Below are 23,927 nucleotides of genomic sequence, written 5' to 3'. Positions count from 1 at the left end.
AGGTCATTGTGCTAGTTTCTTTATTTTTAATTATATACACTAAAGATAATCTTACTCAAAAATCAGAAGCCATTTATTAACTACAGTATCTTAACTTTCTCAAAATTTTTATAAATAAAGCTGAAAAAAATCTTAAGTATTAAAGAAGTATGTGAAAGACAGTCATACTGTTTAGATATTGACCGTTCTACTTCGGAGACATGAAAAATCCCATTACGGATGAGCAAATTTCTTGAAGTTGTTCTGAGGAATCAGAAATTTTGCTCACAATCTTGCCACAGTTTGTAAAATTCTATCCCAGGGAATGACCGACCTTACTTGTTATTTCATCTTCTCTTTCCTAGTCCCACTTTCCTTTGTCCCCATTTCTTCATTTGCTTGCTTAAAATTTTAATTTTGTGTTACTGTATCTACCTCTATATATTTATAAACCGTCTCTGCAAAAAGGTGGGATATAACTGGGCCACTAAAACCCTTAGTGTTTATAGTCTCCCCAAATGGGTCGAACGCTGAACATCTAACGCAGCCTGTGGGGAACCTGCATTCCTCCCACTGAGACCCGCCCTGGGCAGAAGCTTGGTAAGGCCTCTGCCATCATTAAGGAAATGAAGCTGCAGAGCAGCACGGCCACTGGCAATGTGAAGGAAAGGACAAGCTCAGGGGACAGCAGCAGCAGGAGGGGCCCACTCTGTCACTGTGGTTACATGCTGCCTTTTTCCCTTGAGGTGCCTTCTTCCAACTCCTAATCCCAAGAAGGAGTCATCACTTTCGTGTCTAATGCTAGATTTCCTCCCCAAATCTGTGTGGCACGGTGGGGCGTGGGGTCCTGAGAACCTCGGTTCCCACCCTGGCCCTACCACTTCTAGGTGTGTGACTTCCACTGGGTGACTGAGTTTCTCAAAGTTTCAGGGATTTCTTCAGCAAAATGTGTCACTAATACCTGCCTGGTTCACCTCATGACAACTGTGAGCTGAGGGTGGTGACAGTGCTGTGCAAACTGTAAAGAACTCTATCACAAGCAGGTTTGCTACCATGATTACTGCTGTGTTTGGGGCCAGCCATGCTGCTGCTCCTGGAAAGAAATTCAATTTTTATTATTTGCTAAAGAATGTTAAAAGAAAAAAAAAAAAAAAAGAAAAAAGAAAAGAAAGGCTTCTTGGGAGCTTCAGAGCAAGCAACATACCAAAAAGAATCAAAATGGCATTGAAAAGGGATCATATGTGAGAAATAAGCGCTATCTCCTCAGTCAGGCTGTCACAGGTTCATCAGGAAGAGAGGGCACTGTGACACACGGTTTAAGCAAAGAAGAACTTACGTGCCAAAGTGACTGAGGAAAGCAGCAATATACTCTCTTCTTTTGTGGTATCCTTGAATCACATACTGCACCTGGAATAGGAACCCAAAGCTGAGAAGTGGAATAGGAAATTTTCAAATGCTTTATTACGAAAAATCTAAAAGATTCAGAGAACGAGAAAGAATAGTAAAAAGAACACTCATATTTCCGCCACCTATATTCAACGACTGTGAATATTTGGTCTAGTTGCTTCATCTAGCCATCTACCTACCCATCAATCTATCAGTCAAGCTTGCTGAAATGTTTTAAAGGAAATTAGAGACATCATGATAGTTCGTCCTAAATACATCAGCATACATCTCCAAAAAACAAGACACTTCCTGTATAAGTATAGTATCATCATACCCGACAAATTTAGCAATCATTGTCTGAATTAATCTAGTATCCTGTCCTTTTTCGAAATTTCCCAGTTGTCCCCAAAATATTTTCTTTTAAAAAAAGGATATAATCAGAGATCAGGCAATTTATCTAGAAAATCTTTTCATCTAGAATAACAGGACCTTCTGGGTGTGTGTCCACATTTCTATGTGTGTATGCCTGCACATGACATTGACTTTTCAAAGAGATGGGGCTAGTTCTGCATTCTAGATTCTCTGATTTGTTTCTTTCCCTTTTCTCCATTATGCTCTATGTTCCCTATAAATTGGAAGTTAGAGCTAAAGGTGAATATATTCAGGTTAAATATTTTTGGCAAGAAAACTTCATAGGTGAGACTGGGTCTGATCATCGGTTAAGGTGATGGCAGCCAGATCACTCCACTATAAAAAAAAAAGCTGTTTCCCCTTTGCCATAGTGAGTAACCCATGGGGTAGACTTCTGGAAGCATGTGAGGATCTAGCTCCCCACCAACACTACACCTCATGGTTTTAGTAACTGTGGCAAATCTTTATTTGAATCAATTATTTCATTAGAGCCTGAAAAATGGTAAATTTTGAATTCTACTGTTCCTTTCGCATTTGTCAGCTGAAATTCTGCATAAAGAAGAGCTTCCTCTCATCAAATGGTGCTATTTGGTTATCCTGAACTACAACTCCTATTGAAAAGGCAGGATAATGTTTTTAATTCTTTCTTTTTAAATTCCTAATATTCAGAATAAGGAGTGTCGTAATAGGAGATTTTATTTTGCCTTTTTATATTTCCTTGTTATCACCAAATAACAGTTTCTATTAAAAAATTGTGAACTCAGTAAGCTAGGCATCTGAAAGTTAGTCATTCACCCATCAACTTCTAACACAAAAATACATCCCTTATAATGTCCTTACAATGACTGCAAAAAAACAGTGAGAAAGAGACCCCCGAAATTGTTTATACTGGCTGTAGCTATAGTGAGTTTCCATAGCTAACAAAAGCTCAAGATAAAGTGCTTGAAATAACCTTGACACAATTGGTACTGATAGCCACGTTGTACCCTTTAACAGTAAAACAATTCTATTTATATAATAGAGGTTTATGTCAATTTATAAAAACAGTGCTTACTTTGCAGGCTTAATGCAGGATCAGAAATGTTATTTTGGGAAAAGAAAAACAGATGATAAGTTTGTTTAAGTGGCTTTGTTTAAAAAGAAGATGAAAACAGTTCTGTATACTTGATTTTAAAAACAGAAAACCATTTTAACAGAAACCCACAACAAAACTGGCTATAAAGATAGATTCCAATGTAATTATGGAAATTCATTTGAAGAGACTGTTTCTAAAAGCAGCCATACTGTCCTCGTTTGTAGCAAGCAGAAGAACATCAATTTTAAAAGACAAGTGAAATTAATGAAAGGGAACCAGATAAGAAAAATGAACTGATTCTTATATTTCTGGGAAAATGGTATAATAATTTTTTTTGAGGAAAATGTATGACTAAAAATTAATCTCAATTGGAGAGCTTTAAAAAGGCTTTTCTTCTTGGTTTTGGAAGACCAAATTTGCATTTTTCTCTATAATACTGGGACACAGATTTGAAAGCAGTGCAAAGTCCCATAATGTAAATAAGAATTCTGTCCTCTGATCAGTTTCGTAGGAGGGTAGAGGCTGGGGAAATTTGGTCCAATGAGAAGCAACCACTCCATGAAAGTTAAACACTCTGGAATCTGTGCCAAGCCCACAGACTGCAGAGTTGCCAGATTTTAGTTTTTCTGACATTTAAAAAATAATACTGAAGCCTTTGAAATATTATTTTCTATGTAGAGATGAGCTATCTTTTGAATGAAAGAGACAAACAAAAGATTTATTTTCTAAGCCAATGTGACGAAGTCAATAGGAGCAAAGTAAACAGCACTTTGGGAATTAAGCAAACTGAGTCAGTTCACTTGGGCGAAGAAAGTCAGTATTGCTTGTGGATTATTATCTCCAATTTTTAGCTAAATACACTGGCCGGACATACTTCTTAGACACATCTGACAACAACCATTAATGCAAACTCAGCTAGCTACTTGCCAATGTAATGGCTCATTAATGCAGCTGAGAGAAAGCTTTAGATAATCTGATGTGCCTGGTTGAAAGACCAGCTGACCTGGAAACCTTGCCCCCAGGACCAGGGCTCTAGCAAACTGCTCCTAGACATGACAGAGAAAATCAAGAACTGACTATTAAAAAGTGAGGTACAGAAAAACAGCAAGAGATAAGGCTCTATAGGATTACCCTAATACTAACTAGTCATACACACACACACGCACACGCACACGCATGTGTGCGTGCATGCATGCATAAAATAATTGGAAAATAAAGTTAAAAAATTTGAAGCCATAAGAAGGTATAAAATCTAGCAAAAAATTAGGGCATAAAAAATTTCAAGAAAGAGAAGATATATGTTTAACAGATGAAAGTAAGGCTGGAACAAGAAGTCAGACTCCTTAGAAAAGGAAGAAGGAGGGCAAAGAAATAGGGAGAGAAACCGATAAATTGGAATGCAAAGCAGGAAAGGCCGATATTAGATGGAGGGTGAAACTAAGAAGACGGGGTTCGAGGATGGCGCTTACAGGACAGTGCTCGGTTGGAGCTACACTGGAGAAAGCAGACTCACGGGGCAGGGGTTGGGGCTTGCTTTTACCTTGTTGGTGAGCAGGTGGCACACTTGAGGAACATAATCAATGAGACATCCTCCTCCTGGGAAAGCTGGAATGTGAAGAGCTGAGGAGCCTCCAAGTGCACTGAAAGGACAAGAGTACAGTGGACACTTCTCTTAGGGCTCAAGCAATTAAGAGGTGAAACTCCAAACAGCCTCGGCTTCTCTTACAAAGATCTGCCCACCAATTGCCTGAATTAACGATGGTGAGAATGTGGGCTTCGCTTTATGATTACATTTCTATATGTCAATCGATTTTGTTAAATCGGCATGTTCATGTTACCCATGACTAACAACTAAGGATTCATAACAACTAATGATTCTATCACACAATAGTACAAATTAGCAAATTTTGATTGGCATGTATAAATGTCTTACCAACATTAGTGGGTTGTACCCATTATTGAAACATAGACTTTTATATTCTTTGTTATGCTCAATTCAGTGCTGGGCAAAGATAAGTCATTCATTAAACACCTTAAGTAAACTAAACTATCATTGTAACAGCTAGTTCTCTGTTGCCTTGGGCTTTACGGTCCTCATTTTTAACATGAGGCAGGTAGTCTAGGGCGGGGTTCGCGAACTCCGGAGTCCACCCAGCCCAGGCAGATGAGGCAAATGAATGGAGGGAACTGGCAATTTTATGCACAGTGGGAATAGCTCTCCGCTGCTCCACAGATGGATGCAAGCTTAATTTTTCAAGTACAGCCAGAAATCCAGATTATTTAATCTCTCAATATTCAAAAGGTGGCAACTAAGTAAACATTTTCTGAAATACTGTGCTACCTGGTGCTCTGTCTATGGGCCAGTGTGGGTAGGACATCTGCAACTAGTCCAAGTTAACACTGATGTTCAATTCGAAGTACAGTCAAAAATCACTGATCTAAGAACAAAGACACAATGTTGATTTAGTAACAGTTTTCAAAACTTGCAGGGAGATTCCCTTCTCAGTTTAAATTAGCCAGCACATGATTATTAGAAGAAATTGCTCAGAACCTTACAGCATGTACTTCATATATTATCCTTAATTTTCCTTTCATCTTCTTTCCTCCTCTCACTTTCCTTTAGGCCTAATTTGTCTTTCTTATTTGAATTTTATTTTAATGTACTATATATTTCTGTAAGCTCCTTAAACTCTCTCTGTAATATGATGAGATATAAAAAGACCCCTAAAATCCCTTAGTGCTGTGATTATTCATTATCCAAGTTCCCATGATTACAAGATTGTAAAGGAAGCAAAACAGTTCACAGTAACAGTCTAGAAAACCATTCCTAACTAGTTTAGAACAGATAGACTCAGTCTAGAATTTGGGATACAGGAAACGATACCCATAACTACTGTAAGGACCCCAGACGCAGCCTGTTTCCCTACTGACTACAGATTTCTGAAAGTAAGTTTTCTGGTAAAAATTAATATTATCTTTATTTATTTAAGGGAATGAAAAATCGCACCCCCCACCCCACCCCCCCAAAAAAAATAAAAAGTAAAACCTCAGGTGATGTGAAGAAGCCAACACAGAGTGGAAATATTCACTGTTGACTTTTTCTACTCAGATGAAACCTAAACAGCACAACTCTGACAGCAGAGAAAATTACAAGACAGCATCTGACTACGATGACATTAATGGATCATCCACACTCTGCAACTGCTCAAAATCAGCAAGAACTTCATTTCCGTTTGCTACTCTCAGAGCAGACGCTGGATCAGATTAGGCTAAACTCTAAAGAAGACTAGGAAAATTCCTATGACTTCTTATGAACCAGAAGAAGGCTTTTCATCCCCTCTTTTGTATGAAAAAGTACAAAGAAGGCACACATCTAACCGGAGGTTCTAATGGTACTGTTAGGATGGAAAACAGATTAAGAAGAAAATTCTATAGCATAAACAAAAATAAGCCCAATATTTATATCCTGTAGTTACTGGTGAAATATCTGCATAACACAGAGAATACCAAGATCCGGGCTTCTCATAGCTTGCTTAGAGCAACAATCCTTAGCATAATAAAATTCCAAAAAATAAGCTGGACAGCTCCCCGGAATTGACTATAATGGCTTTGACCTGTATAAAATGTCACACGGTAAGCTCTTAATCATCCATTATGATGAATACAAAGAAAGAAAATAGTCTGTGGGTAATCCTCTAAACTTGAAACTCTCTCTCTCTCTCTGCTTCTGAAATAGAAGCACTAAACAAAAATTACCGATAACGATGGGAGAAGTGGAGGTGTGGAGAAATTCAAAACACCGGCCGCTTCGCCGCCGGGCCCCGTCTCTCTGCATTCTCTTCTGTGATTATCAAGAACTAATACTTGTGGCGAGGTGCGTTCTCATTATCTAATGTAATCCCACAATTCAATGAGGTGGGAATTATCACTGTAATTTTACAGGTGAAGAAATCGAGGCTCAGCAAGAAGAAATTTCCTTGGGTTCACACAACCATAAAATGGTAAAGTCAAGATCTGGACTCAGGCCTGGCTGTCCCCAGAGTCCATGGTGTTACTGCTGAATTATGTGCCTCTCTGAGAGCAGGGGGATTTTAACCTTGAAAGGGCCACAGGGATGGAAAGAAACAGTTGGTCTGGCTACCAGTGAGCTGGGCTGGGATTCTGGTGAGGCTAACGGGCTTCCCGAAGCCCGCAGACCACCACTGATGCAGGCGCTGTGATGGACAGCTCCTCTCCCTGTTCGACTTTCCACACAGCAGCAGAGCAGGCATTCCTCCCGGTTTCGTGCATACCTCATACTCTCCCACCCCCAACCATCGGACAACTGGATTCACTGGGACCAACGACTGTGTCATGTCTAACTGCGAAGGACTTAGCGGTGCAGGGTAAGCTTCACTGTGTGAAGCGCTTCCGATACCATGGAGGATAGTTTTAAAGGAGAGTTTGTTTCTAAAGGGACACTTATTGCACCCTTTATGCAACTCAGTACAGCAGTTTTTTTAGCTTGTGAGGGTACTGGACCTGACTTCCAGCGTCACACACTGATAAGTGCTGCTGATTCATGTATAAATATCCTCCTCCTGGGTAAATATTTAACAGCTTGCTATAGCCTGAATGCCGCCCTGATCATGCTGAATAAACAAACTTAAGTGCCATGAAATAAAAGAGCTATTATGTTTTTAAAGGGTGAAAGATGGAGGGAAGGCCTTGTGATCTCTAATTGTTTTTAATATTCATGAATTGAAAGATATGGGACTGAGCTTGTACAACGGAAAACTCACCCCGTGCAGAGATTCCAGGGCTCACTCAGCTATCCCCAGGAATGCACGGCTGGCTGGACAGAAGGCAGGACCTGACTAACCCACTGCGTGGCTGGGGAAGGGGAGGAGGAGATGAAAGGGACCACTTGCTGTTGATTCTTCTGATCTCTAGAGCGGTGCAGTGAGAAAGGAGGGTAAAAGGTGAGGAAAAGTCAACTGCTATACCAGAGTCTCAGACTGAACTTAGGAGGAGAAAGGTGAAAAGGGCTGTCTTGAGAAAGTACTTTCTATCTCTTTATGGACTAAAATGAAACAGGAAATTACCTGGTAATTCTTAGCACTGCAATTGTAGATATAAATTAGAAGGACAAGGCCAGGCTTTGAGAAGCCTTTCCAACAATGGGGTTAAACAGGTCAAAGGTAACCAGGAAAGCACTTCCAGGTCTGTCTTGCTGGCTCTAAAAGTTATGTTATGTTAACCATATTAATACTTTTGTCTTCCATGCGAATACAGCTAATAGAGCCCTTTGTGAACTTTGTTCTGTTGATGGATATTCAGAGCGTCTCTAATATTGAAGACTTGCCTTGGCAACAGTCCAACAGTAGAAAAGAAATATTTTTGAGCATTATGACATGAAAAAAATGCAAGGAATCAGCCTGTCTGAAAGCTTGATTGGGGCAATGGGGTTTTGATTTCAACTCATTAGGGAACAGCAACTCCTTCCTACCCATGTGGGTTCTACCTTACTGGCCAAATAAAGTGAGCAAAATGTGATTTAGCACTCGAGAAAACCAGAAAGGCCAGTGATTCTCAATTACAGTTCTTGCTTCTGCCAAGTTTGCTCTTTGGTTCTACTCAACTTTCTCCTCAGGGCTGTGGGGATAACACTACTCTCAAAAAGATGCATCTCTCTCAACAATTAAAAGGTTAGAGTAACAATTAGAGTTACACTAATATTAAAATAACACCGAGCACTCCAAGAGAGACTTTATTCTAAAATGCCTCTCATTTGAGTGTTCTATGTTCAATAGTTATGTTAAGGCACTGTCAGAGATGCTTGGATCGCCTTAGTGTCCCGCTTTGCCTTTGAATCTGGTTCCGAGGGAGAGGAGTTGCCTTGGTTGCCTCTTCCACAGTATGATTCAGGAGTGTTGGAGGTTGAAGCATGGCAATGGGGAACTTTGAGGGTGGCAGAGGGACACCAGACACAAGCTGCCACTGGCCCTCAAGCTAAGAGAAATCCTAGAGAAAGGCGAGCCTTCAATTCGATTCAACAAACACTAACTGTATGCCTAATTCTTTAAGGTCTTAAGTTTCCCATTCAGAATATGTGACTAGGGCACTACTTCAAGGCAGAGGAATGCCAGGGACCTCGAGAATCTGCAGTACTTTATAATGCCAGAGTGCTTCCTGGTAGCCTGCCAGAAGAGCCATTACAATAAAACAAAAATCACTGTTATTTGTTGAGTATCCACTTTGGCCAGGCACTGTACTAGGCATTTCATGATCTCTAAACCTCACGACAACCCTGCCAAGTAGACTTAATGAGCCCAATTTACAGATGAAGAAATTGAGGTTCTAAGAGTCTAAGTGTCTTATCCAAGATTACCCAGCAAGTAAATTGCAGAGATGGGCCTGAATCCCAGTCTTTCTGGTTCCAAAGTCTCTGTCCTTTTCCATTAGAAAGTCTTTCATAGAAAGATGGTATGAAGTTTTAAAAACTTGAATCACCCTATATACTGAAATAGTGGTATAAGTGGCTGCTGAAATTATCCTCAAAAAAGCTTTTATCCATAAAATTCATCACCTTGTCATCCCACTTTTTCTTATCTTAAGCTATCATGTGTCACAACAAGTTAACTTGGTAGGATCAAAAAAAAGTCATATATAGGTTCTGAAAACCCAGAAGTATATAAATACTACATCAAGGAAAGACGCTTTTTTTTGAATAACTGGATTTCCTTTCCTCCAGTAAAGCATTTCCTAGAGCTATTGTTAGGCTCCATCTCATTTTATAGATTCAACTTTGAGCCATCTCAAGAGTTTCTGGATCTCTCAGTTTAACAAAATCACAGTATAATTCAAAATGAAAAAAATCTCAATGAGTGTAACAGGAGCAAAAAATAAAGGATCGAAATGACAGGTTAAGTTAACAGTAGGAGAAAATTTGGGGAGTCAAACTGGATGAGAGGTCCACTAACGCACTGGCATAGACCCGACCATATTACATCTATGACAGGTCTCATATTCCCACGGAGCACGCTTCACGTCTTTATTTAGAGTGGCCTACCACCAGGCCCACTGTGAGTGGAGCACTGTGTTCCATTTCTTGTTTCCCATTTTTAGAGGGACATGTAAATATGGAAATGTTCTGAGACAACGCTAAAAATGATTAAACACTTGGTAAATGTTCCTTTGGAGCAAAATCTGAAGAAGTAGAAATTGCTAAGTTAAATTACTCAGAAGGTAATGGAATTATTAAATAGAGTAATTTAAAAATGTGAATGTGCACTATATGAATAATTTAAATCAGCTGTTCTTTGCTCAGGTACAGTATACATGACGAGAGTTTAAAAGGCAATGTGAGGAATTTAGCTGGTGAAATGAACTCTCCACAGCATTGGGTAGTGAATAATAATAGGTCCATTTATGAAGCACTTTCTTAGGCGCTTTTTCTATATGTTATCATCTCTTCTCTATATGAGAGAAGTGTTATCCCATTTGACAGATGAGAAGGCTGGAGCCTACGGAAAAGACAGAACCTCTGTGGTCACATAGGTGGTAAATGGCAGAGAGGCATCTAAAAGCAGGTCTCTCTGACGGAAATCTACCCCACTTTCAGGTCTTCAGTTATCACTTTTATGACTTCTGAATCCTGCAGACCTGACCGTCTGGTTCCACGTGTGTCACATTCATAGGGCTCCTTCTGGCTTGGGTGTTTCAGGCAGAGACTTGAGGCTCCTCACAGAGCCCCTGAGGCTATTTCCAGAAATATTTATTAAAGTTATTTAGGTACCTGAATTGAAGAGATTAGGGCCTTTTTCATTTTATGCAAATGAACCCCTTGAAACCTGGAAGGACTTTGAGGGCCACAGGACTTGAGGACACTTTCTAGTAGAAAGGAAGTGGAATGCAAGCAAGGACACTTTACATTTAAAGAAATACAAAAGACAGGAATATTGTAATTGCAAACAGAATATGTCTAATGACATGAACATTAACCAAGTTTTTATTCAGAAATGTGTTTTTTAAGTTTGTTAACATCACAAAAAAGCCGTTAGGGGACAGTAATCTTAACAGATGTCCACCATCAGGATTTTGTTTGCATGTGGAAAAGCATTTAAAGTAAGCACCTCAAAACAACAATGGACTTAGCAGATGTTCTATTAAGATTTGATGTGAACGATTTATGACGATGCCCAACCACGCAAGATGAATAGGCTAAGGGAGAGAAAAGCTTTTTAACTCTTCCTGCATTTTGATCTCTGGCCTATTACCTGCAGTTGATTCCATCACAATTTCTTTTAAATGGAACTATTTTCAAATACCAGTTGTCAGGAACCAGTGAATTTACCATGAGTTATAAGTTTAAAACTTTGAGGCTCCAGTGAATGGCTAACCTGGTCTAACAGGTAGAGGTTACTTTTCCTATGAATTACCTTTAAAACATATTTACTGAAAAAAAAAAATCAATACATACATATATCAAATCATCACATTGCACATTTTAAATATCTTACAATTTTGTAAATTATACTTCAATAAAGCTAGAAAAAAATGCATACAATAATAATCTTAGACTAAATCCACTAGCATTTTTCTAACTCCCTCCTCCTCACTGCACACAAGTTTTAATGATGATCAAAGGAAGAGGCAGAGAATTAGAAAAAAAATCCCTCTGCCTGACCATGACAGAGAAGGGGTATCCACCTGATTCCCACTTACTGGTATTTACCAAAGGCTCAGGCACATAAACAGCATTAGGCAACTTCACGCACACATTTCTGGTCTTTGTGCTCAGAGGGCTATGCTGCGGGGAGCTGGAGCTTGGCTTGTCCACAGAGAAAAAAGAAAAGATACCAGGAGATGAGGCTGGCCCGGGTGCTGGTACACGGCGCTTGGCAATCTGTTTCCTTATTTGGTGCTTTACAATGGCATTACAAAGCGGGTAGCAAGCGCTAATATACGTATTGTAGAGAGGAGAAGACTGAAGCTTGAGATGGATGACTTCCCCAAGGTCTTAAAGCCAGAAACGGTAAAACTGGGATCGTAACCTTTTATCGCACTAGCACTTTTCATGGTTGCATAAGAATAATTGGGGAAGCCCATTAAAAACTCAGATACCCAGGCCCCACCCCGGAGAAGCTCATTTATTAGGTTCAGCACGTCTGAGATGGGACCTGGGAATCTGCATTTTAACAGGTTCCAGAGTGGATGCAGGTGCAGGGGGTCCTCGCCACTGCTCTGTACCCCCACTCTGAGGATATACAACAGGGGCTGGGACTGGGAAGGGTGTGGAGAAATCGAATTGCCTCCCATCCCCAAGGCATTAGTCACTGACTCTTTGAAAGGCACTGTGGACAACAAGAAAGAAATAGACATGCTCTTAAGGAGCTTACGGCCTAGTGTGGGACATTTATGGAAATAACCAGAAAGAAGGTGATTCCTGCTAAGTGTAAACAAGAGCGAAAGGAAGTACACAGTGACATGCAGGTAAGCAGAGGGCATGGCAAACAAGACTGGGACTGGAAGAAAGGAGGACACAGATACTACTAAATAAGGCAAGGCACTGGATCGAAGGCTAGGAACTCTAGGGACAGCAGGTCGTGGGTCCCGGACCACAATGAGCAGCAGCTTTGGCCCCAAAGATAAATGCATATTTCATATTGCAGGCTGCTCAGGATGTCTACTGGTGAAAGGCATCTGCCCGGAGAGGGGGTAAGAATATATGATGCATGCCAATGGTGAACTGCACAGGAAAGGAAAATTGAAGTAAAAAAAAGTAATTCTGTTTAGTCATAGAGTGAGAGATGTCCTGGAGATAAAAAAAAGAAAGAAGGAAAGAAAAAGAAAAATCTGGGGTTTGAGACTGAATTTCAGCCAATCTCATTGCTTAATATATCTCTTTTATACTGATAACTTCCAAATTTATACTCCAGCTGTGACCTTTTAACTCAGGACCCGTATAGCCAACTGCCTACCCAACACCTCTGCTAGGATGCCCACACGACACCTCTGCATGGAAATCTAAAATGCATGTCAAACTTCACCTGCTCACAAGCAAACCCTGCCTGCAAACCGACTGCTCCTCCACGCATCCCACTTCAGTCAACGGCAGCTTCAACCTATTAGTGTCTCAGACCAAAAACTTCAGTCATTCTTGACTCCCCACATTCAATTAGCTGGGTCCAAATCCCCCATAATTTCTCATCTGGACCGTTGCCTCTATGGATAAGTCAGACTGCTCCCACCTCAGGGCACTGGCCCAGCTCTTCTGCTGTTCCCTCTGCTTGGAACTCTCTTCCCAGCCATCCGCAGTCCTTGCTTCCTTACCTTCCTCAGATCTCACTCAAATGTCACCTTCTCAGAAAGCTTCCTGAACGACCTCTTTAAAATAACCCACTTCCATCTCCGGTGTCCCTCGTCTTTGTTTTACTGTTAATACAGCACGCAGCTCCATGAGACATTTTACACATTGTGTTTGTTTGTCTCCCCCTGCCACACTAGAATATAAAGCCCTCCAGAACAGGGATCTTTGTCTGTTTTATTCACTGCTGTAACACCAGAAACAAGAAGAATGCCAAGTTCATAGCAGGCACTCAACAAATATTTGTGGTATTAAAGTCGAATGAATACATGGTAAAATATGGGAGTCAAATTTCCAGAATGGACATTAAAAGTCTGTAAATGTACATATCTTTTCTGAAAAAGTCAATGTAAAAAGGAAGGTTGTAAGGATCTAGGGCAGGGGTCAGGGGTCAGCAAACATTTTCAGTAAAGAGCCAGTTAGTAAGTACTGTCAGCTTTGCAGCCATACGGTCTCTGTTGCAACTGCTCAATTCTGATGCTGCAGCGCAAAAAACAGCCACAGACAATATGTAAATAAACAAGCACATCTGTGTTCCAATAGAACTTTGTTTATGGACCATGAAATGTGAATTTCATATGATTTTTACGAGTCACAAAATATTAGTCTTTATATGTTTTTCTACGCATTTAAAAAATGTGAAAATCATTCTTAGCTCATGGGCCATGCAAAGCAGGCTGCAGGCCGGCTCTGGCTTCTGGGCTGGAGTTTGCAGACTCTTGATCTAGGATTATAGGATCATTTGACAGTTCTACAGGCACTAAAAGTAGGGAAAAGTATCCAGAAAGAAACATGGATAAAAATACCCAGATTAGTTAACAAAAATGAAAAGCAAGCCCTTTGGTCAAACCTCTTAGAAACTATATTCAGTCAATAGGTAAACTACAAGCATTAACCTTTTTCAGGCAAGGGTGAGGTGAACATTAGGCAACTCGTGGACTGTGGGAGTTCTAATAATGATATTGGATTGGAACTGTAGAAGAAAGAGCTATTTATATGATTTCAAATGAAGCTTGAGGCATATTCTGGTGCTCTTCACTTCCATGCTAGGTGAAAAAGCTGCCTACAAAAGTCTTCCTCCCACCCCAAATACTAGCTGTTAGTTGGTGACTGATCCTCAGAAATATTAAGATGAATCATATATGCTCTTTTCACAGTGCAGAAGAGATAATTTTAAAACTCAGAAATGTCACTTTGGGTAGTCACAAACCACACAATAGAAAGTCTGCCCAGCCTGAAAATTGTAAATAAATAAAATCCTGTTCCTGCATGGAAACGTTTTTCCTCATTTAGCTTCCAATGCTTGTTTCAGGACTTGCCTCCAAGGTTGGCTGGCATTAAAAAACGTGTTCCCTCCCATAATCCGATGATGGAAGGCAGCCTTTGTTCTCCACCCCTCTTCACGGGGACCCTCCCAGGTTAGCCCTGCCTGTGGTAACCCAGGGGGCTCAGTCTTGACTTTCTCAAGCTGCTGTTCAAGTCACCTGTAGGTAGTTTGTGGCCTCCCTGTCTACTGTGCTTGGCATGGGTTGGCCTGAAAGGCGCCAGCTGCCGGTGGGCTCAGTCCTTACCCAGGCAAGGGAAAAGGAGTCCTGTGTTTCTCTCTTCTTCCTGCTTGGAGAAACAGGTATTTTTGCCTTTGATCCCTAAGCTCTGTTTTCTTTCTCGTTACTAAACAGTTCACTCCCTATCTCCCCCGGCCCCTCCCTCACTTTTTTGCAGCTTCATCATTTTTCCACATCGCACCGTTTGGCACAGGAGAAGGAGGGAACCACATCAAATAAAGGAATGTAACCACAAAAGCTGCCTTGAGAAGCAAGGCCCCAAGATTTTTTTTTTTTTTTTTGTCAATTTACCGTTTTTAGACTTGTTCTCCCATAATCAAGTCCTGCCTATCGTGTTAACAGTGTGGTGGTGTGTCAATGCATTGGAATTCTGCTTCGATCAGCAACCAGAACTTAATAGGAAAATGAGGCAACAAAATGCCGGTCTTGCCGTTAACCTTGAGCAAGGCCTGTACTTAGAGTGGGGCTGTTGGCTTCTTGGTGGTTCGCGGCCCAAACCTTCAGAGTTTTTGTGAGAGCTTAGAACTGTTGCAGAGGCCTAGGGCATTGTTTCAAATGTTATTTAGGTGCACTTCTGCCACTGTGAGAGAGACAATCGCTCCAAATACCACAGACAGAAGCACAAAACACCCCAAATTTCAGTAAGCCAGAGACAGTTTAAAGTGAATTCGCTTGCAGAAATGGAAAAGACACATCCAGCTTATTGGCAGCAATTCAGTGACACTAAGATGTCTGCAGTCACTGCGAAGGGCTGTATAAAGTTAAAGTGGGTTTTAAAAAAACTTAAAAACATGTGTCCAACATATAAACCATTTGGGGCCAACAATAAAGTGCCACAATTCCAAATGTTTGGAAGTCACTATTCCATGTCCTCAGGATATATGTTATAGTTAATGTTTAACAACAGCTGGCTAATATTCATCACAGATGAAAACACCAGTTAAAGGGTGAGTACTTTTGATGTAGTGATTTTATCTTTTGTGACTAACTTGGTAAGTAATTTTGATGCTGTTTGGGTTTGGTTCACATGGAATAGTCATATGCCATCTGGTTAATGTTGGAAATCAGCCTGATCTTGAACATCACCTAGAGCCTATATAAGCAGCCCATACGCAAGACACTAGGCAGTAACTCTCCACCTTCGTCTGCCCCAGCACACTCAAGATTCTCTTGGGGAGAAGAGATGGTTAGGAGAAGAAATATCTCTTTTCCTATTCTTGTTCTAGGGTAGCACGTTAGAGTCTCAGGGTAGAGACATATGGGATTTGGAAAAAAAAAACAAAACAAAAAACAAAAGCAAAACCCCCAAATCTTGTAGCTGGTTCTGATAAGGACTAACAGGACAGATTTTTCAATTGCTTCCACCCCATCATGAGAATCACTGTGTCAAACATACAGAAGGAGGAGTCCTGTGTCCTTAGAAATTAAAGTCTTTCTCAACTAATAGGTGAAACTGCTGCCAAATTACCCACATTGTTCGAGTTGCGCCCATCGATTTCCCTGTCCCTTTTCCAGCTCCATCTCCCTGCCACATCACCAGGCTGCTCAGCAGGACAGAGAGTGATAAGGTTTAGGCAGTGGATAATGAAGGGAAGTGGGGACTGCAGGCAGGGGCTTGCTCAGAAGTACCCCCCTCTCCTCCACATTCTGCTGCTGCAGCTGAGGTGCTTGGCCTTGGTGCCAGCTACTGCCCAGGAAATATCCACAAAGGTGGCTGCAGGGTATTAGCATTCTAGCAAAGCAGGACAGACACTGGACGGAGGCGCTGCTCCCCTGCACAGAACCGCCTCCCCTCTAGGCAGCGTGCCCCAAAAGCCGCTATGAAGCAGGAGGAGCCTTTTCCGGAGCACACTGCGGAGACGGAATTGGGGAAAAGATGATAAAAAAGGACATCTGGGAATCTGAAGAGGAGAGGGATTGAGGAGGCTATAAGCATAGTTAGAATTTTAACAAAAATAACATGTATTCAGTAGATTTCTGTCATCTGAAAAACGTTTTATCTTACTAAATAAATTGTTTACTTACTAATGGAGAAAGTGGGAGTTCAGTTCTGTTAATATCCATCTGTGCAAAACTGGGAGCCTGTTTCTGAATATCATAAATTTATTTACCTGTATCTTTTACTTTAAAAAATCCATTGGTTTAAATAGTATTTTTATCAAATTCTCAAAAATAGATGATTCAAAACAGCCATGACAGTAAACAAGGGCCCACACACACCGCCGGACGAAGGACGAAGAGAAGCAGCAGGAGGCCCAGGCGGGGTGCACTGTGGGCCGCTTGCGGGGAACGGGATAACCCAGAAGACAGATGTGTTTTCTTCCTTTAACCCAGTGGCACAGACACAACGGGATCTAGCCAGGAAGGGAATGGGATCTGGTAAATGTAGACAAGGACAATGCCAATTTAAGAACATGTTGAATGGGCCTCTTGGTGTAAGGATTCAGTTCAACAGACTCTTAACTCTCAGGAATCCTAGTACTCTCCAAAAAAGAACAATCCCACAGAAGGTTATGTGGATATTTACAGTCTTTGAGGAGAAAGGCAAGGAGGGATCCACTACCTCTGGGCCACCTGGCAAACCCTGAGCATCAAAGCATGCAGGGCTCAGTGGTCCCCCACAGAGCTTCCAGCACTCAGGAGGGGCTCCGGGCTCCTACCAGCACCTCTCTTTCCCAATCGGACCAAGACTACTTCTCAGCACAGGCTGCAGTGAACCCAGGACAACTTACTTTGCTGGGTGCTTTCTCACTTTGCTACGAACTAACCTGGAATCATGGTCACTCCAGGGCAGAAGGAGCCCTTAAGCTCACTTACATCACATCCTCAGACTATTAAACGACAGCCATGCTCATCGCCTGAGCGGCAACCATACCGACTATTCCCTAGACCCGACACATAGACCCAGGCATATTCAGAGGTGGGGATCCTCCTCAGAAGGGGGAAGACTGAAGTCAAATGCTGGAGAGAGTAAATGATAAGTTCATGATGGGTAGGACCAAATCATAAATGTAAACAACAAATTTCAAACAAGAGAACTGTTTGTCGATTGAGGAGTTGAATACATTAGAGTGAAACCTTCTAATGGAGCACCATGTAGCCACTAGGAAGAATGAGAATAACCTACAGGTCCCGATTTGGAAAAATGGCCATGATATATGAAAAAAAAGCAAGTTGCAGAACTGTATGTAATATGTCATACTTTTTTTTTTTTTTTAATGGCTAAATTAAAGCAACAACAACAAAAACCCACACTGAGTGAACAGGGACGACATTGTAAAAAATCTTAAATCTACATACTTTGCATTTTGCAGTAAATCATACTTCCCCTCTGCCTTTTCACTGAGGTAAAGACTTGAGGCTCATTGTACCACCCAGGTCAAAGCAGCCCCTAGCACAGGGAAGAAAAATATAGCACTGATGAGCACATTCCCTAGAGAGGAATGGAAAGAAACTGAGGCAGAAACGGGAGAGAATCAGAGAGAAGAGGCTCTGTCTGGGTGTCTCATAGACCTTCCTTGAGCCTCAGTTGGTGGGTTTAGCGGGGAGCGAGATAGATAGATAGATAGATAGATAGATAGATAGATAGATAGATAGATAGATAGATAGATAATAGACAGACAGATAGATAGATAGATAGATAGACAGACAGATAGACAGACAGACAGATAGATATGCAGTGGTGGTGAAAGATAGAAGTTCTAGATTAATTTGTGGGAAATCCAAATGGAGAGGGCTTTTAATTCTACCACCCACTTGGAGATGAGTAGATTATGTTGTAGAGTAACTTCTAGAATAAGGTGGAGCAACAGTAGAACAAAATGATGACGTTTTACCTGGTATACTTTGTTCTTTGGTGGTATCAGAATTAGTTTTAGTCGTTATAATTGGCAGATATTGCTTTTGCAGGAGAGACAGAGGGAGATAAACCAAGGTATATAAATAAATGACCACAAAGAATAGAAGGTGCTGAACTTGGTGAGTGAAGGTGGAATGGGGAGGGCAACAACCAAATGAATAAAGTATCTGAGTGACAAGCAGAATATTTCATAGTTTGGTTCGATTCTGAGGTTGAGACTTAAAGTTTCCAAGGACTTTGGGACTTCCCATTATTGATCTGAATCCTACTACTATTTAGAAGACTGGTAATAACAGCTAACATGTACTGAGCACTTTCCAAGAGCCAGGCATTGTATTGAAAGTTAGCTTTGTTTAATCCTTACAAAAGCTTTATAAGGTTGATATATTTTACAGATCAACAGTGAGCCTTAGCAGGTTAAGTACGTGAGTCAATTAACTCATCTGGTAAATGATGGGCACTGAGTTGAACCAGGCCATTCAATTCGTAAAGCCACATATTTCACCACCGCTCCACACCCTGCCTCCCACCACAGACCAACTGTCTTCAGCAAGTTGGGGGCTTCAGCAATCACTTAGCTTTTACGGTGTCCAGTTTTCTTACATGCACAATGAGGATGGGGCCAAGTAACTTGCAAACCTCTTTTAGTTCTATCATTTTACTCTGGTCTAATGCAATAGTATAGATAGGCAGGTAGCTATTTGGACTCAGAAAGCTAGGAGTATATCATTAAAGAATGCTTTATAAGAACTCCTATAACAACTGAAAGATCGAATCATAATGTACAAACTTTCCTGGCACAAAATTAAAAAATAGTGACTAGTTGGTGAAATCATATTATTCAGAAGCAGTAGGTCTAGGTGCTGGGAAAAGGGTGCGTACCAACAGGAACACTAAACCATGGTTGTCCGATCTGATTTTCCTCACAGGCCCTGGGTACACTGAAGTCCCAGTAGGCAGTAGCATCAGTTTCATTTTGCAACAGGGACACTGGACATTAAGCCCTACATGCTCGTTTGGCTCCTCAACAGTTTGCCCAGCCCTTCGAGCACTGTCACCGAGGCCCCATTACTGCTACGTATTCTTCTCAGCTATCTTGATTATAAGCTTATTCCTTTTAACTAAACATGAAACTCTCTCTCACTGAACAGTTTCTTTGCTTGTAGTCCTCTGCCTGATGTTTTCTCTGATTAAATAAAAAGGCTCGTCCTAACCTCCTAGTATAAGCCTTGAACAAGCATAGGTATTTATGATGGGAAAAGTAATGGCTCCCCAAAGATGTCCAAGCCCTAATCTCCAGAATCTGTGAATATGTGACTTTATATGGCAAAAGAGACTTTGCGGATGTGATAAAGGTTAAGGACTTTGACATATTATCTTGGATTATCTGGGTGGGCCCAAACCAATCACATGAGAGTAGAAGAGGAAAACAGAAGAGTAGGTAAGAGAGATATGACAACAGAAGAGAGAAAAATTCGAATTGTGAGAGGGACCAGACCTGCTATTGCTGGCTTTGAAGATGGAGGAAGAAAACCACAAGCCAAGGGATGCAGGCAGCCTCTAGAAGCTGGAAAAGGCACTCAGCTGATCTCCAGCAGGATGTGAAACTCACTCAGTCATATGACTATAAGGAACTGGATTCTTCCAACAAACCAAGTGAGCAAGGACACAGATTCTCCAGTAGAGCCTCCAGAAAGGAATACAGTCCACTGACACCTTGATTTTTAGCCCTGTGAGACCCGTACTAGACTTCTGACCTACAGAGCTGTACGGTAGTAAGTTTATGTTGCTTTACGTTGCTAAATTTGTGGTGATTTGTTATGGCAGCAATAAAACTCTAACACAGCACTCAAAATACAACTGTTTCTTAAAGGAAACATGATGAGATGAGTTATCTTTACACAACGAAATAATGATTGTAATGGCATGTGTCCCATTAAAAAAATAATCAATAAGTCCTTTCTGATGCAAGTAGACAAATGGATATATAAATGAGGAAAGCATTTCTTTACAGCAGAAAGCCAACTAATAAATGTAGAAGGAAAGGTGAAGCTAGAAAATCATCAACAGATGTTAAAACTAGCGGGTGAAAATCTAATGAGGATATTTACAGTCTCGACACATCTCCCCACAAATTTATTACTAATTACAAAGAGAAAATTAGTAACGTTAAAGAAACCTTGTGGACGTCACCTAAACTAAGTGATCCAAGTTAACATCACCAATCCTGGGACAAACTGACATCATGTGCCTCTTGGTATGATGTCCTCAGGTCACACATCATGTCTGTGGCACTGCTGCCAAAAATTCATAACCTAAATCTAAACACGAGGAAGCATCAAATGAATCCCAATTGAAGAATAAAATAACTGGCCTGTACTCTTCAAAACTGTCAAGGTCAAGGAAGAAAAAGGCTGAGAAACTGTTCCGTACTTAAAAAAAAAAAAAAAATACAGACATGATGACTGAAGATAATGCGTGATCCTGGATTGAATCCTGAGCCAGGGTGAAAAACAGCTAAAAGAGAATTAGTGGAACAACTGACAAAATGAGCACACAGACTGTAGCTGAGAGAATAGTACTGTGCCGATGACGCACTCCCTGATTTGATAACTGCACTGCGGCTACATAAGACAGTGTCCACGTTCTTAGAAAATACATTCTGAAGTATTTAGGGTAAGGTGTATCATGTCCCCAACTTACTTTCAAATGGCCGAGTTAAAAGATAATCATAATATATTAATATAAATACACAGAATGATAAGGCGAATGGGGCAAATGTGAACAACTGGTGAAACTGGGTAAAAGATGTAAGTAAGCACAAAGAGAATTTTGGGGGGGAAATGTGAGTTCAATGAATTTAATTTTCTCTCATGCAATATAACATGTAGCTGGCAAGCAACAAATATCTGTGGACTGAACATCGAGTAATTTATTTTTTAGAAGGAAAGTCAGCATCCCAAATAAAAGCATAGAGATATATAACATAATGCAAAATAAGAACTTTTTAAAAATGAGCTTAAATTGCGAATGGGCCTGAAAAATTAGGTAGTTAAGAGCCCTTGCTCTGGAATCGAGATGGGCCATGAGGATGTGAAATCCAGTTTGGCTATGGAGTGTAGTGACCTCGGGGCAAGTTTTTTAAAAGTTCCCTAAGCTTCAGTGTGCTCATCTGTGAAACAGGGATAATAAAGCTCACAGGGCTACTGAGAAAAGTGAATTAAAGAATCACATAAGGTATTTATTTAATGAGTGCCTCACACAGTTTTAAATGTTATTATTATTATTAAGTTCTAATACTTATGCACTCGTTTAATTGTTTCTTTTATAATAAAGAAAATCGACATTCAAACCAAAGCGAAAAATTAATTCATTTAGTGGGTATCTACTGTCAAATACTTGAAAAATCACACTTTTAATGAACTTAAAAAAACAATTTGCCTTGGAGGAAAGAGCAGTTACAGGGTTCTTTGAAAACTTTCTAGGTCACTAGTCTAACTGGTGCCTCCTTCTCCCTCCCCACCCCCTGACTCCACAACTGTAGACCTGTTTCTTCAAACAGAGACTTGCTTAAGCATGTTAGGCTTTCTGCTTTCCCTACTGCAGGCTCTGTTTACCTTCTTGAATCTATGATGGTCCCCTGTATCTGGTCAAAACTGAACTGTTTCCTTAATGCTCTAAATTCTATCTATCCGGCTTCCTTGATGCTCACTCTCCAAGTGGCCCCTTCACTACAGTTCAGCTGGCTGCTGAAAAATGCTCTCGCTGAACAAATGATCACTGACCTCCACACACTACTTATGAATATAGATAATTCCTCACACATAAATTGCCTTCTAGCCACATCCATCATCTTTTCCAAAACACTTAAATAAGTGCCAATCCATGAAACTTTTCTTTTCTTTTCTTCTCATTTTAATCACTTTATTATTTTTTTTTAAATCTTCAGTAATACATTGATTTTTTGGCCTTGTTAGAGAATTGCACAATAAGAAAATAATCTGCTATTAATCTATTAAAAACAGAGAAGGATAATTAAGGATAATTGAAAAGGAATTGTGACATTTCAATTGCTGAGCATCAAAGCTGATCTGAAGCCTTTCTTGACCACCATAAAATTCATCAACCTATTCTTCATTCAATAAATATTAATAGACATGGTAGGGTATAAGACAGATACCGTTCTTGCTCTCATAGAATTTACATTCTAATAAGAGGCAACGCAATAATAAAATGATAATAAAATAACTCAAGAGAACAGAGAGCACTAAGAAGGAAATAAAATATAACATCGAAGCATGACTGAGTACGCAGGAAGGTGGTGGGAGGCAATCTGAGGGCATCCAGGGAAAGCCTCGCTCCAGAAATAAATTTAAACAGATCAATTGATAAAGTGGAGCCAAACAAGCAAACATCTGGGGTAAAAGAGTCCTTCTGGTAGAGGAATCAGCAAGTGCAAAACCCCAAAGATGACAATGGGCCCAGAGTGCTTGGAGCACAGAAAGAGGCCAATGTGTCCAAAATAGAGGGCGCCAGGGGAGGACAGGCGGGGAAGGTCAAATGCACATGCAGCGGCCAGATTATGAAGGTGACAGTAAGGTGTCTGGATTTTATTCTATGCCCATGAGAGGGTTTTATATTGCTTCTTTCTTCTTATGGCAGATAGTTTATGGGTTGATATAAGGTCTTCACATAATAGGTGCTTAATAAATGCTTGTTAGGGGCATGAATTAGAAAAGAACCTAGGAAGAAATGGAGCCAGTGCTCTAAGAAATTGGATGCTGGTTTCTGTCATCAACATGTACATATGTGCTTGATCAATCTTAACTTGAGGTCAATAGGTCTGTTATACTGCATGAAAACAGTTGTCATGGCAACTCTAATTAGATGATTTTCTCCCCAAGGAGGACAAACCAAATACTGTACTTACAGGCTGGTTTGGTTCTCTAAAATACCTGAAAGGATTGCAATCCTCCACCAATTGGAACGTTTAGTACAGGGAGTGCCCCACTTACCACGCAGTGGGTTCCCAAAGTTGGCTTGTTTGCGAGGAGTTTAGGAAATGCATTTTCCTTTAGAAATAATGTTGTAAAGGAACTTAGACTCTTGGGCCAAACCACTAAAGCTTTTAAAAATACAGTGGCAGACATACTATAAATATGTATTGAGAAAATAATAGAAATGGATTCTTTTGAAATGTAGCAATTAAGTAAAAATTAAGTTGGTGCTTTGAATTTATCTTGATGCTGTTATCTGAGGAAAAGAAAGTTTAATTAGAAAAAAATGAAGAGAGAAGTAGAAAAT

At 40.5% G+C, this 23,927-nt stretch overlaps 1 protein-coding gene across 4 annotated transcripts in view; it reads right to left on the bottom strand.

Moving 5' to 3' along the window:
* BABAM2 (BRISC and BRCA1 A complex member 2) overlaps positions 1-23,927 on the bottom strand; it is a 362,799-nt gene that overhangs the window by 79,307 nt on the left and 259,565 nt on the right. For all 4 annotated transcript variants that reach the window (XM_011370731.2, XM_023536945.1, XM_011370732.1 and 1 more), the window contains 2 exons: positions 4,392-4,491; positions 1,316-1,386 (listed from right to left, as the gene is read on the bottom strand). In XM_011370731.2, the coding sequence (XP_011369033.1) occupies positions 1,316-1,386; positions 4,392-4,491 (171 nt within the window). The remainder of the gene's footprint in view (positions 1-1,315; positions 1,387-4,391; positions 4,492-23,927) is intronic.

This window comes from Pteropus vampyrus, unplaced genomic scaffold (genome assembly GCF_000151845.1).
Source record: "Pteropus vampyrus isolate Shadow unplaced genomic scaffold, Pvam_2.0 Scaffold173, whole genome shotgun sequence".
In the NCBI taxonomy this organism is placed as follows: domain Eukaryota; kingdom Metazoa; phylum Chordata; class Mammalia; order Chiroptera; family Pteropodidae; genus Pteropus; species Pteropus vampyrus.
Note: the sequence above shows the minus strand (reverse complement) of the source record. Positions and strands in the feature narration are given on the sequence as shown.